This window comes from Monodelphis domestica, chromosome 6 (assembly GCF_027887165.1).
Source record: "Monodelphis domestica isolate mMonDom1 chromosome 6, mMonDom1.pri, whole genome shotgun sequence".
NCBI classification, from domain to species: Eukaryota; Metazoa; Chordata; class Mammalia; order Didelphimorphia; family Didelphidae; genus Monodelphis; species Monodelphis domestica.
Genome location: NC_077232.1, coordinates 127,348,720 through 127,368,814, shown reverse-complemented (window position 1 = coordinate 127,368,814; position 20,095 = coordinate 127,348,720). Strand labels below are relative to the sequence as shown.

At 35.0% G+C, this 20,095-nt stretch overlaps 1 protein-coding gene across 2 annotated transcripts in view; it reads left to right on the top strand.

Moving 5' to 3' along the window:
* Window positions 1-20,095, top strand: part of SMIM14 (small integral membrane protein 14) — a 71,234-nt gene that overhangs the window by 19,639 nt on the left and 31,500 nt on the right. For both annotated transcript variants that reach the window (XM_001365641.4, XM_007496546.3), the window contains one exon: window positions 2,862-2,970. In XM_001365641.4, coding sequence (XP_001365678.1) covers window positions 2,896-2,970 — 75 coding nt within the window. In that variant the 5' untranslated portion in view covers window positions 2,862-2,895. The remainder of the gene's footprint in view (window positions 1-2,861; window positions 2,971-20,095) is intronic.

Sequence of the window (20,095 nt, the reverse complement as noted above, 5' to 3'; positions counted from 1 at the left end):
AAGAATATGGAGTGCCACTCCTTTCATAGTTAGTCAGGCAGGCAGTTGAAGAACCTTTTAGTAGAAAAGGAAATTCACACCCTAAAAGACCGAAAGTGGATTCCTACAAATTAAGGAACTATGATTGGTTCCTGAGATGTGACATGGGAGAACTGTTGGGTGAAGAAAAGGGCTTATAAGTTGAGACCCAATAGGAAGTCAGGCATTCTCTGATTTTAGATTCTCATTTTGGATACGGCTTCTGATTTTGGTTTCCTGATTCTGATTTTGGATTCTGGTGGACTTCAGATTTGAATTGCTGGGTTGGTGACTTGGGCTGAAGAGGGACACTTACTCTGGTGAGACTCTTGCCTCCTTGGCATTGGTCCTTTAGTTGTTGAAACACTTGGCTGAAGACACTCTTGTGGGCTGGTGAAATTCACATTCGAATTCGCATTTGTGATCTGGAGGCGTTTGGATCCAGACTTAGGGTATTTAGCTAGGCAATATTTTCTACCTCTTTCCTACATTTCCCTCTTATCTTTACCGTGCTATAATAAAGCTACTAACAGCCTCATGACTTAACATTTAACAATTTTTTATAACTCTTAATTTGACCAAAACCAATTTTAACTCTTACATTATGATGGCATGATGGCCTGTGATATTTCTTCTTTTAGGGGGAAATAAAAGACTATTTTTAGCAGCAGAAATGATTTTACATATTAGTAGATTGTAGTTATATTCAGATTTTTCTGTGTATTATATATAACCTTTTCTTTTATTTTAACTGCTCATTTATTAAAAAAAAAGATGTAGTCAAGGGTTCTGCCTATGAAAAGCCATTAATATTTGTGCCCTCAAATTATTTCCCAATAATCTAAACTTAACAAATAGTACTATTGTTGTCTGCTAAGTTAAATCTGAATTTTATGAACTAAATTCTAAATTCAGACACAAAGCATCAATTTAAGCAGGGCTGACTTTTTTCATATCTTTCTTGAAGTAAGGAAAGGTCATTTATATGCTTATTTCCAATGGTTTCCATACTCTTTGCAGTCTTTTCCCCTTCCATGTAATTTGAAATCTAGGGACACTGGCTTTATTCTTCTGTAAAAAACCAACAAAACAACCTCCACTTTATTTCCAGACCTTTAAGCATTTCACTGTCCACCATGTCAAGAATTTTGTCCCTCATCTCTGCCACCTACTTTCCCAAAAGACTTCATTTAGGACTTGATTAAAATCCAGTTTTCTAAAAAAAATCATTCCCATTCTCCCACTGTTTTACCTCTGTTGATTATTTCTAGTGCATTATGTATATGCTGTGTTTCTATATATTTATTTGCATATTGTCCCCCCAGTAGATTGTAAACTCTTTGAGAGTAGTTGTTATATTAAGCCCCATAGTGCTCAGTACAAAAAATCACTTACATACTTGCTGATACTAGTTTAGTATTAGTTCTATTCAGTAATAAATAGTTTTTATTCCTATAGTTTCTTTGGCAGTATTTTCTTTATTTTTGAATTCCTATTTATTAGTAATACTGGTTTATTGTTACCACCTCTGCTTACATACATAAGATATTTCCCAGGCTTTGGCATCAGGATTTCATTCCAGGAGTTTGGTAAAGCACCATGTTTCTCTGTATTGAAAACCAGAAGAGAAATAAAAGCATGATTTGGGGTGAATAATAGAAGTTAAGACAAACCATGACATTATATTATGCTTATGTGTTCTGTAGATGAGTGTGTCAGTATGAATCAACATATAAACACTAGTAGGTGTAATAATTATATAGGGAAGTTGTGAAGGAACAAACATCTATGGATGCTACTATGTGCTGGCAGTCTCCTACATGCCAGACACTGTGCTAAGCACTTTACAGATGTTATCATATTTGATCTCATAACAACCCCAAGAGGTAGGTACTGTTGTTATCATTTTATAGTGAGGCAAACACATTAAGTGATTTATCTGAAATCACATAGCTTGTAATTGTTTGAGGCTAGATTTGAACTCTGGTCTTCCTAACTCCAAGCCTAGCACTCTATGCATTGAGCCTCCTAGCTTACGCTAAATGGACTTATAGGGAAGGCAAACAGAACACCAAAAGACCTAGGTCCATGGTGGCCAACCTATGGCACTCTTGCCAGAGGTGGGCACTCAAAGCACCGTTCTACCAGCACAGAGTTTGCTACTAGAAAATTAGAGGGATGTGGTCCGGGATGCTCCCTTCCCCCTCTCCACACAGTTTGGGTACTCCGTCTCTAAAAGGTTCACCATCACTGAGCTGGGTTGATAGAGGTATTCTCTCTAGTTATGAGGAAGGCAATCTATTCATGGCTGCCCATGCACTTGTATTCAAGTTGTTTCATCATTTTGTCATAGGATATATTTCCCTGGTGTATTATGTTCTATCTTTGGGTTATCCTGAGTGTAAGGATATTATTGGAGCACACAGGCTGACCATTAAGTAATCCTTTGCTCAGACACTAATTGTAGGAGATTTTAATACTTCCCTTTATGGACTTGAAAAACCTAATAAGCAGCAGGGAAATTATGGCTTTGAATATAATATTGGAAAAATCTGTATTTGATCACATTTAAAAGAGTATGCCTCCAAAATGAAGATATTCTTTACAAAGAGAATCTCATGAAAATCTGTCTTTTAGGAGAATTTAAGAATTCATGAAATAATAACAATGTATATAGAATAAATTACAAGGCTAAAAAACTAAAAAGACAATTTAAAAGTAGATAAGGCAGGTGAATTCTTTTAAGTTTAAAATCTTCATATTTCATAAGCTGTTCTAAAATCAATCTTTTTGTACTACTATCTTATAATTTTTTCTTTTTGTTTAACTTCTCTTCCTGATAGATACAGACAGTTTTGTTGATCAACCTTGGTAATCATGGCAGAAGGTGGATTTGATCCCTGTGAATGCGTTTGCTCTCATGAACATGCAATGAGACGATTGATCAATCTGGTAAGATAAAGGAGAAATTTTTACCGTTGGTTGCTATTTTATTTTGATACATAATTTCCATATTTTGGCTTAAGAGAGAGAGTGTTATATATATATAAAATGAATTGTTACCATCACTAAAAGCCTGGATGTCTGTTCTTTGATTATTAGATTTATTTTTAATTCAACAGTAATCATTTTCTGATATATATAGGTAGCCAAAATATTCCATATTCTATCCAACCAGAGGTTGAGAATGTAGAGACTCTTGGTACATAGTATATACAAGTCACTAATCTGTACCATTCAAATATTCTTCAGTAAACTAAAGTGTATTTGTATACTTTGTAGTTGTCAAATTATTATCTAATTTTAATAACCTTTCATAGAAACCTTTGTATAATAGATTTCCAAGCCCAAGCATGTGACCTACATAGATTGTATGCAGAATTTATTTGTTGTCACAAGTACAACAAATCACTTTAAAGATTCATATGGCACTTGTTGTAATGGAATATATCCTAAGTATTTGATAGTTGCAATTACAAACTCAATTATAAGACTAACATGAGAAGGATTATTTAAATCTTTCAAGAGATGATATATACTCTCTACTTATAAATTACATACTTTTTGAAGTATGTAAAGACACGATTTTTGGTTGCATTTTTGTGAAACTAGATAAAAATGTTAGTACTTGTTGGGTTAGTTATTTAGGCAGATATTCCTGTTAGTTATTAGTCGTAGTCTCTCGTTAACGGAGGATGTCGATTGTCTTTGTGCGTTTTCATCTACGGTGTATAGATGAGTGTGCACAAAGACACCTGTGCGTGAAGGAGATTTAAGTGGAAAAGTCGGTGCACAGAGACAGTCCCACTCCCTCGGCGTTGGAAGCCTGGGTCCAGTGGCATGAAAAGTTATTAAATTAGTTATCAAGAAGCAGATATACCTATAATCCAGTGTGACCATATGCCTATTTGGAGTATACTTCTTTTGAATGTCTTTTTCTTTGAGGATTAATCCATAATGACTAACTTTTAACAGGATACCTACCTTTTAAAGTAAGGATTAAAATTAAGAACCAGAGAATTTAAAATGAGACAGAAGAAATGGGTAGAACAAGAACATAGCAACTGTGAAACCTTTCTTTAGATGCAGAAGTAAAAAAAAAATCTCATTTGTTAGATAGTCATTAACCATTTTTCATGTCTAGACAGACATAAGGATAATTTTTTCAATTACAAGAAACTAGTTATACTTTAACTATTTCAACTTTTCCTAAAGGAATAGCTTTCTTTATATAAGTTGATTTTTTTCTTAATTTTTCTCTTATTTTCATGATGCTATAAATATTCCTTTTGATTGAATTCTTTGTTATACTGCTTTTCTCATTTTAAAAAGTACTAAAGTGAATCTGAAATCACTTATATTAAATATCAGGCACACCATGCTTGTCTTTTCTTCTTCCTCTAAAACTAGACATAGTTTAGATAATTCATAATTGTTTTATAGTGTGGTGAAAATAGCCACTAGAAGAGAGAAAAATTAGAATGTGAGGATAATAGAGAAGACAGTCTTCTGGAGAAGACATGGTAAAATAGGACAATTCTTGAGAGTAAAGGGGTTTGCCTTGGCAAGGAAAAAGGACACCTTTTTATGTGGGAAGGGTGAAAGAGGAGCTAGAGGCAAAGACTTATTTTGGTGATGTAAGGAGGAGGGAAGAAGGTGGAGCACTTGGTAAATAGACTCCAGGTGGGGTGAAAGGAAGTTTGAGAAGGGATGAAAAGATTTGGGGGAGCTACTGTTGTGAGTGGGAAGTGAATTAATTAGTGAAGTGTAAAAGGATTTCCTTGGAGCAATGAGGGCTCAATTAAAGTACTATAACTTAAATTTGTAGTGCAGCCAATCAGCACAGCTTTGTGTCTTGTTCAGCAGCACATTTGTAGGAAAAAAAGATAGGGGTGGTGGGAGTGAGCTAATGCTGAGACTTAGCAGACAAGTGAATGATAGGATTAGGGCAAGAGATAGTATATAATTGTTCTGGTTTGTCAACAGATCAAATTGGAGAAAGGAGGAAGGTGTTGCTGTTGCAGTCCACACAGCCTGGGAAATAGTCAAAGGGTGAAGGGATTAGAGGTCACAGTGTGAACAAATAACAGGTTTTGGGGTTGAGGGAGAGGTTGAAGAACAATAAATTATAATCACAAGGAAGTTTCAGAATTAATAAAATTTGGAAGTGTATTTATGGGCAATGAAATGATCAAAGGTATGACCACCTTTGAGTGGCTACGGTTGGGTGGAAGGAGTACATCAAATGAATAGATAGAGGGACTGCAAGTTATGGTGTTGGAAGGAGTGTCAGAATAGCTCTTGAAGGTGCCTATTATGAGGCTAGGAAGTGAGGAGGAAAGAGACCATGAGCCATGACACCAAATTCTTTGAGATTAGTGTTTTACAGAATTTGTGAAATTTGTGGAACACACAGATTGAACAAAAAGATTATTGAATGGTGGAAATAGAGAGAACATAGAAGTAGAAATGAGAAACAAGGAGTATTCCAATTCTCCCACTCTAACAAGAGAGTTTGGAGAGGAATGAGCTGTGTTCTAAAAATGTAGCCAGTGCTAGAAAAGGAGTCTGTGTCGTCAGGAGGAAACCAGGTCTCTCTGAGAGTCAGAAGATGGAAGGATTGGGAAGGAAAAGATTTAAAATATAAAAGCAAATTTGTTGTTTACAAAGCAAACATTCCAGAAAGCACAATAGATGAGTAACTTTGGAGTGGGTCACTGGGGAATGGGAATAAGGGATCAGGAAACAGGGATGAGGAATGGGGTTTGATGATTCTGGGGGCTCAGAATCACTGGAGGGATATGACCAGGACAGGAGTTAATCATTAAGGAAAGAGATTGTTCCAAGGGTAATTGTTGCTGATTCAGTGTCTTATGTGACAGGAGATCTATAAGAGCAATAACTTAAGGATCTTTGCTTGGTTCTATTTTGTGGTTTTTTATTGTTGATTTGTTTAAAGGCATAAAAGAGAAGTTCATCAAATTTGCAGATAACACAAAAGTAGAAAGAATAGCTAGTACATTATATGACAATCAGCATCCAAAAATGTCTTGACAAGCTATTTCTCAGCAGGGAGAAATATAAAATGTACTCTGAAGTAATGTGTTCAGTTTGGGGTGCTTCCATTTAAGAAGGGCAATGAAAATATTATATAAACTATTTAGGAAAATAGACAAAGAATAAATCCTACTAAATTCTTTTTATGACACAAATATAGTATCGATACCTAAGCCAGGAAGAGCAAAAACAGAGCAAAAATTACAGACCAATTTTCTTAGCGAATATTGATGCAAAAATCTTAAATAAAATACCAGCAAGGCGATTATAGCAATATATCACAAGGATTATTCACTGTGACCAAGTGTGGGATTCATACCAGGAATGCAGTGCTTGTTTAATATTAGGAAAACTATCAGCAATATTGACCATATCAATAGTTAAATTAACAGAAATCACACATTTATCTCAGGTGCAGAAAATTCACAAAATACAATATCCATTCCTATTAAAAACATTTGAAACGGGGGCAGCTGGGTGGCTTTCTAGAAAATGGTAAGTAGTATCTATCTAAAACCATCAGCAAGTATCACCTGCAATGAAGATAAGAGTTAGAAACCTTCCCAATAAGGTCAGAAACAAGAATGCCCATTATTACCATTATTATTTCATATTGTACCAGAAATGCTAGGAGAAGAAATTGAAGGAATTAAAGTAGGTAATGAGGAAATTACATTATCACTCTTTTGACATGTCATCAGCATTTCTGTAAATTACCCACAAAGTCCAGTAGCAATAGATAGAATGAGAAATTCTATTTCAAATTAATCAAAGAATATAAAATACCTAGGAATCTATTTTCTAAGACAAACACAGGAATTATATGAACACAATTACAAAACACTTTTCACATAAAGTCAGATCTAAACAATTGGAAAAATATAATTTGCTCATGGGTAGGCTGAGCTAATGTAATAAAAATGACAATTCTATCTAAAGTAACTTGCTTATTCAGTGCCATACTAAATCAAACTACCAAAAAATCATTTTATAGAACTAGAAAAATAACAATGCATCTGGAAGAAAAAAAAGATCAAAGAATCTCAAGGGAATTAATGGAAAAAAAGTGAAGGAAGGTGGCTTAGCAGTACCAGATCTCAAACTGTACTATAAAGCAAAGGTTAAAATGGCTATATGATTGAGACATAAAGTGTGATACTCTAAGTAAATTAGGGGAACAGAATAGGTAACAAGACTTTTAAATCAGAACAAAAATAAATTTAGATTTTTCCTAGGGGATGCCTTTGACTTGGGGCATGGGCCATGGGCCAAATGAGGTATATTTGCTAAAGCATACAACACAAATGCAAGTCTAAGGGATTCTTGCCCAAGCCATATTCACAAAGCATTTGATATTTCCTGATCTGAACTAGATAAGATAGGAACTAAATGATTGTATACGTAGATGCATATAAAACTAGTTGAATGGTTAGACCCCAATTAGTAGTCATTCATTCATTAATGTAAATCTGCAAGTGCCACAGGGATCTCAAACTGGATGGTACCATATACTTCCCAAATTCAACATAATCAAAACTCGATCCAGCCCCCTCCCCCATAACACATATTGTAACTGTCCTTTTGACTTTTATTATTATCTGTGCTTTACAGTTTAGTAAATGTTGACAATGCAAAGGACAGTGTAATATAAGAAGTCTGAAATTTGAGAAGAATGAAGTTATAAAAAGATTCAAAATCCAAATAGAGCACTTCATATTTGATTTTGGACATAATAGCCCCTAGAGTTAGTTGACTGGTATAGAAAATTCCCTCTACCAATGTGGATCATTGGCCTCTGTTCTATAGTATAGTTTAGTTGTTGAACATGGAAATAGAAAACTTTGGTGCAATGACAAAATCCAGGGTAGCACCATTTGAGCTGGAGTGGAGGGAATAGGTCTTAGGAACTGAGTAGACTGAAGGACTGAGAAATTAGTGTATTGGAGGAAGCATGAATATGCATATTAAAGTTCTTGAGAATGATAGCAAGATACTGAATCAAGTACTAAACTTTAGGATAGAGAATATCCTGGGAGTCAGTAGGAACAGCCACCGGTATTTGGATTGGATAGTAAATTTTGAAAGCATAAACCTGAAAAGAGAAGAGATTGCTTAAAGGAATGTTGTAGAGGGAAAGCTTGCAAGAGTCCAGTGGGGACAAGGAAGAGTACTCTATTTTCCCTTCCTTGACTAGCAAGCCTCATGGCAAAAGTTGTGTGGAAAAAAAAGAGTAACCAGTACTAGAAAGGGTGGTGAGGAAATCTGTCAGAAGAGAGTCAGGTCTCAGGGAGTGTGCCAGATGATGGAAGCAGTAAATGAATAAGATGAAAGAAGTTAGTTGATTATTCTGGAGACATTCCAGAGGACACAGTGGAAGAAACTACTATGTTAACTGTAATTACTAAAAATCAAGTTGGATATAACATTATCAAAGTTATAAAGGACCCTTTTTCTCTTCTTTATATGTTGAATTAATAATCATAATATAGGAAAACTAAAAATTACATCATTGCTGGATTCATGTTTCAGTCAAAATCACACATAATGTTTTAAATTTTGTTATAAACTTCATAATTAAGACTGCTTACACCCTTTCCCCAGAGATTTATGTTGTACATTTTGTCACCTTTTAAAAATTCAAGTTGTACTGCCAAAGTTTTTGAGCCATTGGTGGGAATTTGGATTTCATAGTCATTTGGATAGTGGTAGTTAGAAGCTTTTGAGAATTAGGAAAATACGCAAAGTTCTCTTTCTTCATTGATTACAAAAACTTAATGCATAATCTATATATTTAAATTGTGAAAGGAATGAGATAATTTGGAATCAAATCAAATTACTAATTTAGAAGGAGGCTTTTTGAGACCTTTTCCCCCATAATAGATGATGCCTTTTCATCTAAAATATGTTAGGAAAGATGACCGCTTAGAGACAGCAACAGTTCAGACCTCCATAAACCCTTTCTCACCCATCAAAAACACAATGCTTCGAGGGGACTGAAAACCAAATCTAACAATACGACAGAGATAGGGAATTCTCCTGGTCCCAACTTAAAAGGTACACCCCCAAAAAAGCCTGAATTCTAGAACATGAGGGTTTAAGGGGAAGGAAGAAGGAAGGTCCCAGGACCCCTCCTCCACCTATAGCTCTGAGCCTTCAGCAGTGCCTGGAATCTCTGGGCAGGTAAGGGCAATAGTCCGGAGGGAGTACCTTGCCGGCAAAGCTGTGCCAGGCTCAGAGTGTAGAACACAGGTGGCATAGAGGCAGCTGAAAGAGAAGCTCAGAGCAGGCAGCCTAGTTGCAGCCAAGATGCTCCATCATGCCCAGGTCCTTTTCAGCTTCTACTTTCAGCCTGGGAAGATCTGACTAACCTGCTCAATAGCAGAACAGAGAAGAAGCCCCTTCAGGACAGAACAGCCCAAACCCACAGATCTAGCACATAATGCCAGGAGAAAGACTACAGGCAACTTCAAGGGTGGGTGGGTGAAATATGATTAAACAACAGAAAAAGAGAAAAGAAATTACAATCAACAGCTTCTATCCAGGCAATGAACAAACAGCAAATAGAACAGAGGAGGATCAAGGAACACCAAGCAAAAACACAAACTTGGAATTGGACATAGGCTTTGGAAGAACTCAAAATACAATTAAAAAAGCAATTAAGTGAGACTTAAGAAAACTGGGGAAAGAACTTAAAAAGCAAAATATATCATCTGGAACCAGAAAATAGTTTCTTGAAAGTCAAATTTAATCAGCTTGAAAAATGAGGCAGAGGAGATGAAAGATGAGACAAAGAAGATGAAAGATGACCTCCAAAGAAAATCAGACCAGAAGGAAAAGGATGACCAAAAATCCAGGGATGAAATTCAGTCTTTAAAAACTAGAATCCAACAATTAGATGCAAATGACTTCACAAGGCAGCAGGAAACTATAAAACAAAATCAAAAGAAAGAAAAAATTGAGGAAAACATGAAACACCTCATGAACAAAATGTGAGATCTAGAAAACAAGTCCAGGAGAGACAACTTAAGAAACACTGGACTACCGGAAGATCATGACAAAAGAAAAAACCTGGACATCATTCTATAGGAAATTATTCAAGAAAACTTCCCCAACATTCTAGAGCAAGAGGGAAAAGTGGAGATTGAAAGAATACACAGATCACCTCCTGTACTTAATCCCCAACTGACAATACCCAGGAATGTTATAGCCAAATTCAAGAACTACCAGATGAAGGGGAAATACTACAAGCTGCTAAGAAGTCATTCAGATACCATGGAACCACAGTGAGGATAACACAGGATCTGGCTGCATCTATACTGAAGGACCTAAAGGCATGGAATATGATATTCTGGAAAGCAAGGGTACTAGGTCTACAACCAAGAATCAACTACCCAGAAAAACTGACTATATTCTTGCAGGGGAGAGTATGGTCATTTAATAAAATAGAAAACTTCTAAGCAGTCATAAAGAGATCAGACGTGAACAGAAAATTTGATGCCCAAACACAGAACTCAAGAGAATCATCAAAAGGTAATTAAGAAAGGAAAAAAACAAACCAACTAATTTTATTAAGGGACCCATTAAGTTAAAATAATTTGTATCCCTACAAGAAAAGAGGATATTGGTAACTCTTAAAAATTGTCATTATCACCTGGGTACCTAGAAGAATTATACTTAGAGGGAATAGTGACAAACTATATAGGATGAAATGCCAGGACATGTGTGTGTGTGTGTGTGTGTGTGTGTGTGTGTGTGTGTGTGTATGCATAAATTTAAAAATATACATATATATATATAAACTAGAGGTAAAAAAGAGGAGGTTAATACTAAGAGAAATGGGAGAAGAAAAAATGAGGTAAATTTATTTGCCATAAAGAAGCACATGGTGGGGGTGTGGAGGGCAGAACATCAATACACTGGAAGGGTAAAGAGGTTGGATATAGGATATACTCAATTCTTACATGCATTGAAATTGACTCAAAGTGGGAAGAACAATCAAATACATTGGGGCAGAGAATTGATTTGTGCCCTATAGGGAAGTAGAAGGGTAACAAATGGACTGGTGGGGAGGGAAGCAGTACAAGGGAGGGAGAGGGTGGGAGGGGAGTTTAAAAAGACTGTAAAGAAAATAAGAGGAGAATAAGATGGGAGGAGGGGTAGAAAGGAAAGTAAAATAAGGGTGGGAGTTAGAGGAACTGATTAAAAACAAAATATTGGTGTAGAAGGAAATAGTGAAAGAAGAAAAGGAAGGACTAGGAGAGGAAATCAAAATGGTGGGAAATACACAGCTGGTAATCATAACTCTGAATGTGAATGGAATGAACTTGCTCATTAAATGCAAGAAAATAGCTGAGTGGATTAGAAACCAAAACCCTACCATATGCTGTCTACAAGAAATATACATGAGGAAGGTAGACACACCTAAGGTAAAAGTAAGAGGATAGAGCCAAATCTATTGAGCATCAACTGATAAAAAGAAGGCAGGAGTCGCAATCGTGATATCTGATAAAGCCAAAGTAAAAATAGATCTAGTTAAAAAGAGACAGGGAAGGTAATTCCATGTTGATAAAAGGCAGTATAGACAATGAGGAAATATCAATACTCAACATGTATGCACCAAATGGCATAGCATTCAAATTTCTTAAAGAGAAACTAGTGGAGCTCAAGGATGAAACAGATAGAAAAACTATACTAGTTGGAGACCTGAACCTTTCTCTATCAGAACTAGATGAATCAAACCAAAAAATAAATAAGAAAGAGGTAAGAGAAGTGAATGAAATCTTAGAAAAATTAGAGTTAGTAGATATGTGGAGAAAAATAAATAGGGGCAAAAAGGAATACACCACCTTTTCAGCTGCACATGGTATATTCACAAAGAGTGACCATGTACTAGGGCATAAAAGTATTGCAAACAAGTGCAAAAGAGCAGAAATAATAAATGCATCCTTTTCAGAATGTAATGCAACAAAAATAATAGTTAAGGTACATAGAGAGGCAAATCAAAAATTAATTGGAAATTAAATAATACGATTCTCCAAAATTGGTTATGAGACATCCTACCAAAATCTATGGGATGCCACCAAAGCAGTACTGGGGGGGGGATTTATATCCTTGAATTCATATATTAACAAATTAGGGAGGGCAGAGGTCAATGAATTGGGCATGCAAATTAAAAACCTAGAAAGTGAACAAATTAAAAATCCTCAGATGAAAACTAAATTAGAGATCCTAAAAATCAAAGGAGAAATTAATAAAATTGAAAGTAAAAGAACTATTGATTTAGTAAATAAGACTAAAAGCTGGCATTTTGAAAAAACAAATAAAATAGACAAAGTACTGGTCAATCTAATAAAAAAAAAGGAAAGAAGAAAACCAAATTAATAGGAAGACCTCACCTGCAATGAAGAAGAAATTAAGGCAATCATTAAAAACTATTTTGCCCAATTATATGGCAACAAATGTGGCAATTTAGGTGATATGGATGAATATTTACAAAAATATAAATTGCCTAGATTAACAGAAGAAGAAATAGAATACCTAAATAACCCCAAATCAAAAAAAGAAATTGAACAAGCCATCAAAGAGAACTCCCTAAGTGAATGAGTTGAATATAAAGAAGGAAACTATAAGTAAATTGGGTGAACATAGAATAGTTCACTTGTCAGATCTTTGGGAAAGGAAAGATTTTAAAACCAAGGAAGAGCTAGAAAAATCTCAAAATGTAAAATAAATCATTTTGCTTACATCAAATTAAAAAGGTTTTGTACAAACAAAACCAATGCAACCAAAATTAGAAGGGAAGCAACCAATTGGTAAACAATCTTCACAACAAAAACCTTTGACAAAGGTCTATTACTAAAATTTATGAAGAGCTAAATCAATTGTACAAAAAAAAGTCATTCCCCAATTGATGAATGGGCAAGGGATGTGAATAGGCAATTTTCAGTTCAAGAAATCAAAACTATTAATAAACACATGAAAAAGTGTTCTAAATCTCGTATAATCAGAGATGCAAATCAAAACAACTCTGAGGTATCACCTCACACCTAGCAGATTGGCTAACATGAAAGGAAAGTAATGAATGCTGGAGGGGATGTGGCAAAATCTGGACATTAATGCATTCCTGGTGGAGTTGTGAATTGATCCAACCATTCTGGAGGGCAATTTGGAACTATTCCAAAAATTGGAAAATGAGAGGATGCTCTTCAATTGGGGAATGGCTGAACAAATTGTGGTATATATTGGTGACGGAATATTATTGTGCTCAAAGGATTAATAAACTGGAGGAATTCCATGGGAACTGGAATGACTTCCAGGAATTGATGCAGAGCAAAAGGAGCAGAACAAGGAGAACATTGTACACAGAGACTGATACACTGTGGTACAATCGAATGTAATGGACTTCTCCATTAATGGCAGTGCAGTGATCCTGAGCAACTTGGAAGGATCTACAAGAAATAACACTCGGTGAACATCCTAGTACAAACATCAACAACATGGAAATAGGTTTTGATTAAGGACACATGTAATACCCAGTGGAATTGCGCGTCAGCTACGGGAGGGGTCAGGGAGGGAAGGGATGGAAAGAATATGATTCTTGTAAGCAAGGAATAGTGTTCTAAATTGACTCAATAAATTTTTTAAAAATTAAAAAAAAAGAACTCCCTAAGAAAAAATCCCCAGGAGCAGATGGATTCACCAATGAAATCTATCAAAAATTCAAAGAACAACTAGTAGCAATTAGAGAAGAAAAGAAATCAAAGGTATTAAAATAGGCAGTGAGGAGACCAAGCTATCACTCTTTGCAGATGATATGATGGTCTACTTAAAGAATCCTAGAGAATCAACTAAAAGGCTAGTTGAAATAATCAACAACTTTAGCAAATTTGCAGGATACAAAATAAGCCCATAGAAGTTATCAACATTTCTATATATTTCCAACACATCTCAGCAGCAAGAATTAGAAAGAGAAATTCCATTTAGAATCACCCTAGAGAACATAAAATACTCAGGAACTATATAAACACAACTACAAAACACTCTCCACACAATTAAAACTAGATCTAAACATTTGGAAAAACATTAATTCATCATGGGTAGGACTAGCTAACATAATAAAAATGACAATCCTGCCCAAACTAATTTACTTATTTAGTGCCATACCCATTGAACTACCAAAAAACTTTGTTACTGAATTAGAAAAAATATAACAAAGGTCATTTGAAGGGATGGGATATTCGGGGAAATGATGAAAAAAATGTGAAGAAAAGGGGTACTCGCAGTACAAAATCTCAAACTATACTATAAAGCAGTGGTCATTAAAACAATATGGTAGTGGCTAAGAGACAGAAAGGATCAGTGGAATAGACTTGGGTAAGTGACCTCAGGAAGACAGTCTATGATAAATCCAAAGATCCCCGTTTTGGGGACAAAAAATTCACTGTTCGATAGAAACTGCTGGAAAAATTGGACGTCAGTATGGGAGAGATCAGATTTGGATCAACATCTCACACCCTACACCAAGATAAACTCAGAATGGGTGAATGACTTGAATATAAAGAAGGAAACTATAAGTAAATTGGGTGAACACTGAATAGTATACATGTCAAATCTTTGGGAAAGGAAAAATTTTAAGGCCAAGTAAGAGTTAGAAAAAAATACAAAATGTAAAATAATTTTTTTGTATATATACAATATTTTTTGTATTTTGTATATATACAATACAAATTTTGTATATATACAATAATAAATGTTAAAAAATGTAAAATAAATAATTTTGATTACATCAAATTAAAATGTTTTTTGTACAAACAAAACCAATGCAACCAAAATTAGAAGGAAAGCAACAAATTGGGAAAAAAATCTTCATAACAATAGGCTCTGACAAGGGTCTAATTACTCAAATTTATAAAGAGCTAAATCAATTGTACAAAAAAATCAAGCCATTCCCCCATTGATAAATGGGCAAGGGACATGAATAGGCAATTTTCAGTCAAAGAAATCAAAACCATTAATAAGCACATGAAAAAGTGCTCTAAATCTCTTATAATCAGAGAGATACAAATCAAATCAACTCTGAGGTATCACCTCACACCTAGCAGATTGGCTAACATGAAAGGAAAGTAATGAATGCTGGAGGGGATGTGGCAAAATCTGGACATTAATGCATTCCTGGTGGAGTTGTGAATTGATCCAACCATTCTGGAGGGCAATTTGGAACTATTCCAAAAATTGGAAAATGAGAGGATGCTCTTCAATTGGGGAATGGCTGAACAAATTGTGGTATATATTGGTGACGGAATATTATTGTGCTCAAAGGATTAATAAACTGGAGGAATTCCATGGGAACTGGAATGACTTCCAGGAATTGATGCAGAGCAAAAGGAGCAGAACAAGGAGAACATTGTACACAGAGACTGATACACTGTGGTACAATCGAATGTAATGGACTTCTCCATTAATGGCAGTGCAGTGATCCTGAGCAACTTGGAAGGATCTACAAGAAATAACACTCGGTGAACATCCTAGTACAAACATCAACAACATGGAAATAGGTTTTGATTAAGGACACATGTAATACCCAGTGGAATTGCGCGTCAGCTACGGGAGGGGTCAGGGAGGGAAGGGATGGAAAGAATATGATTCTTGTAAGCAAGGAATAGTGTTCTAAATTGACTCAATAAATTTTTTAAAAATTAAAAAAAAAGAACTCCCTAAGAAAAAATCCCCAGGAGCAGATGGATTCACCAATGAAATCTATCAAAAATTCAAAGAACAACTAGTAGCAATTAGAGAAGAAAAGAAATCAAAGGTATTAAAATAGGCAGTGAGGAGACCAAGCTATCACTCTTTGCAGATGATATGATGGTCTACTTAAAGAATCCTAGAGAATCAACTAAAAGGCTAGTTGAAATAATCAACAACTTTAGCAAATTTGCAGGATACAAAATAAGCCCATAGAAGTTATCAACATTTCTATATATTTCCAACACATCTCAGCAGCAAGAATTAGAAAGAGAAATTCCATTTAGAATCACCCTAGAGAACATAAAATACTCAGGAACTATATAAACACAACTACAAAACACTCTCCACACAATTAAAACTAGATCTAAACATTTGGAAAAACATTAATTCATCATGGGTAGGACTAGCTAACATAATAAAAATGACAATCCTGCCCAAACTAATTTACTTATTTAGTGCCATACCCATTGAACTACCAAAAAACTTTGTTACTGAATTAGAAAAAATATAACAAAGGTCATTTGAAGGGATGGGATATTCGGGGAAATGATGAAAAAAATGTGAAGAAAAGGGGTACTCGCAGTACAAAATCTCAAACTATACTATAAAGCAGTGGTCATTAAAACAATATGGTAGTGGCTAAGAGACAGAAAGGATCAGTGGAATAGACTTGGGTAAGTGACCTCAGGAAGACAGTCTATGATAAATCCAAAGATCCCCGTTTTGGGGACAAAAAATTCACTGTTCGATAGAAACTGCTGGAAAAATTGGACGTCAGTATGGGAGAGATCAGATTTGGATCAACATCTCACACCCTACACCAAGATAAACTCAGAATGGGTGAATGACTTGAATATAAAGAAGGAAACTATAAGTAAATTGGGTGAACACTGAATAGTATACATGTCAAATCTTTGGGAAAGGAAAAATTTTAAGGCCAAGTAAGAGTTAGAAAAAAATACAAAATGTAAAATAATTTTTTTGTATATATACAATATTTTTTGTATTTTGTATATATACAATACAAATTTTGTATATATACAATAATAAATGTTAAAAAATGTAAAATAAATAATTTTGATTACATCAAATTAAAATGTTTTTTGTACAAACAAAACCAATGCAACCAAAATTAGAAGGAAAGCAACAAATTGGGAAAAAAATCTTCATAACAATAGGCTCTGACAAGGGTCTAATTACTCAAATTTATAAAGAGCTAAATCAATTGTACAAAAAAATCAAGCCATTCCCCCATTGATAAATGGGCAAGGGACATGAATAGGCAATTTTCAGTCAAAGAAATCAAAACCATTAATAAGCACATGAAAAAGTGCTCTAAATCTCTTATAATCAGAGAGATACAAATCAAATCAACTCTGAGGTATCACCTCACACCTAGTAGATTGGCTAACATGACAGGAAAGGAAAATAATGAATGCTGGAGGGGATGTGGCAAAGTCGGGATATTAATGTATTGCTGTTAGAATTGTGAATTGATATAACCATTCTGCAGGGCAGTTTGGAACTATGCCCAAAGGGTGGTAAAGGACTATCTGCCCTTTGATCCAGCCAAAGCACTGCTGGGTTTTTACTCCATAGAGATAATAAGGAAAAAGATTTGTACACAAATATTCATAGCTGCGCTCTTTGTGGTGGCAAAAAAATTGGAAAATGAGGGGATGCCCTTCAATTGGGGAATGGCTGAACAAATTGTGGTATCTGTTGGTGATGGAATACTATTGTGCTAAAAGGAATAAATAAAGTGGAGGAATTCCATGTGAACTGGAACAACCTCCAGGAAGTGATGCAGAGCGAGAGGAGCAGAACCAGGAGAACATTGTACACAGAGACTAATACACTGTGGTATAATCGAACGTAATAGACTTCTCCATTAGTGGCGGTGTAATGTCCCTGAACAATTTGCAGGTTCTAGGAGAAAGAACATTATCCACATTCAGAGGAAAAACTGTGGGAGTAGAAACACAGAAGAAAAACAACTGCTTGATTACATGGGTTGAGGGGATATGGCTGGGGATGTAGACTCTAAATGATCATCCTAGTGTAAACAACAACATGGAAATAGGTTTTGATCAAGGACACATATAAAACCCTTTATAATTCTGCATTGGTTACGGGAATGGGTTGGGGTAGGGCAGGGAAAGAATATGATTCTTATAACCAAAGCGCAATGAATTGACTACATAAATTTTTCAAAAACAAAACAGTATCAAAAATTTTTACATGTTTTGATGGTTTATACATATACATATATGTATAAAACTCCCAAAGTGTATGCAGTCAGAATTTAATTCATTGTTTCTCATAATTTTTGTTTTGTTCATGAAAAATGTGTTTTATGGTAAATATTCCTTTTATGTATAAGAAATAAATAACTTTTCCATACCTTAAAAAAATGTTAGGAATCATAGTAATTCACATTTATGTATTTAAGGTTTGTATAATCCTTTTCCCAAGTAACACTGTAAGTAGTGCAAGTATTATACCTGTTTGAAACTTCTATTAGTTAAAGATGTTTTTGTCTTATTTCCCAAACTAGATGGTTAAATGCTAAATGCACATTATCTCATCTTTGTATGTACCCTAGTTAGGCACAGTATTCCTAAATATGTTATAAATGCTTAATAAGTTTCTTTAATGAATACAAGTAAAGAATTAGAACTTTATTTGGTAGGCAGTAGTGAGCCAGTGAAGGTTTTTAAGAAGAAATATAACATGATTTAGACCTCTAACTAGTATGACTGATCTGTAGGAAGAACCAGATGGGGGAGACCGAACACTTTTGGAGTAGTCCTTGAGAAGAAAGGGAAGTTATGAAATCAGTTATGTTTTTCCCAACCTCTTAAAACTTTCATTAAGGCTTCATATTATAAAATGGGGTTCCATTTGTTCTTAACAGCTTCCTTTTTGGATCCACTTGTAGTAAGTTATTGTCAGTTTTTGTCTAAGGAGATAGAGTTGAATCAATAAACATTTATTTTTGAGCACTTCCCATGCACCAGGCACTGTGCTAAGCACTAGGGACACCAAAAATAAAGACATGACCCTCAAGTAGCTCACCCTCAAAAGGAATATAACACTTTAAAGAAACAGAAATTGGTGGAGATGAGGAAGAAGATAACCTGGAGAAATGGACATGAGGAAATTTTACAGCCAAGATGAGAAACAATGAGGTGAATGCCCTGAGTACTCTGCTTAAAAGTGGAGTATCTGGGAAGGAGTCTCCAATCTGAACCCTCTCCAGCCAGAGGGAGGAAGAGACTCTAGAGGTAAGGGGTAATGAAGGGAGATAAATTTGAAATGATGTCATCTTGCAGAAAAATGAGATTATAAAGTTCAAAAAGTCCAGGAGAAAAGCTAGGAGGGAAATGGGAAAAAAAGAGCATGATGAAGATAAGAATGCTCTTTTGGGAAAATTAGTCTTAGCAGTTAAAGTAATAATACCTAGTAATTAATATATGTAGTATTGTAGTATTTACACAGCACTTTAAGGTTTACATAATGCAGTAGCAGGAAACAGTGCAGCAAGAATTCCCCTTCCAAAATTCAAACTGGAACTCAATAGGGAAATCCAAGAAAAAGTCACAGTGCATATATATATATGCGCAATCTGAAGCCAAAAGACAAATAATCAGGGCAGGAATCCCACACTAAAGTAGAATATGTATTACTGTGAACAAGAAGAGTTTCCTAACTGGCTGAAAGCAGCCAAGTGCACCATCAATCTTTTCTTGCTCAGATCCAAAAAGAGGTCAGGAATTCACAGAGCCCAGACCAGACATACAACAGTTAGCTTTTGCTCTGAATCACATCATTTGGAAGTGATGGAAATTCACAAGTCTGGAATTTGAGCTATTCATGACATCCTGAAATAAAATAACACTTGTATCCGTAGAAAGCAATGATAGGACCAACCCAGACCTTCCTTACAGAACTATGCCAAGATTGGCCTTAACATAAAGTCTGAAGTCAGAAAGCAAACTAAAAAACAAAAGCTATTATGGTGACTCCAAAAAAAATATAAGCAAAGCCTCAAAGAAAAATGTAGTTTGAGCATGAATTTAATTAGATTTCCTGGAAGAGATAAAGCAAAATTAAAAAAAAAAAAACAACCCTTCTCTCATCCATGAAATGAGAGTCCTAGAGAAAAAAAAAATTGAAAAAATGCTATGGAAATAAGAACCAGAAAAGGAATTGACAGCCTATCACAAAAGGTACAAAACCCAACCACTATATTTCTTTTAAAATTAGAATG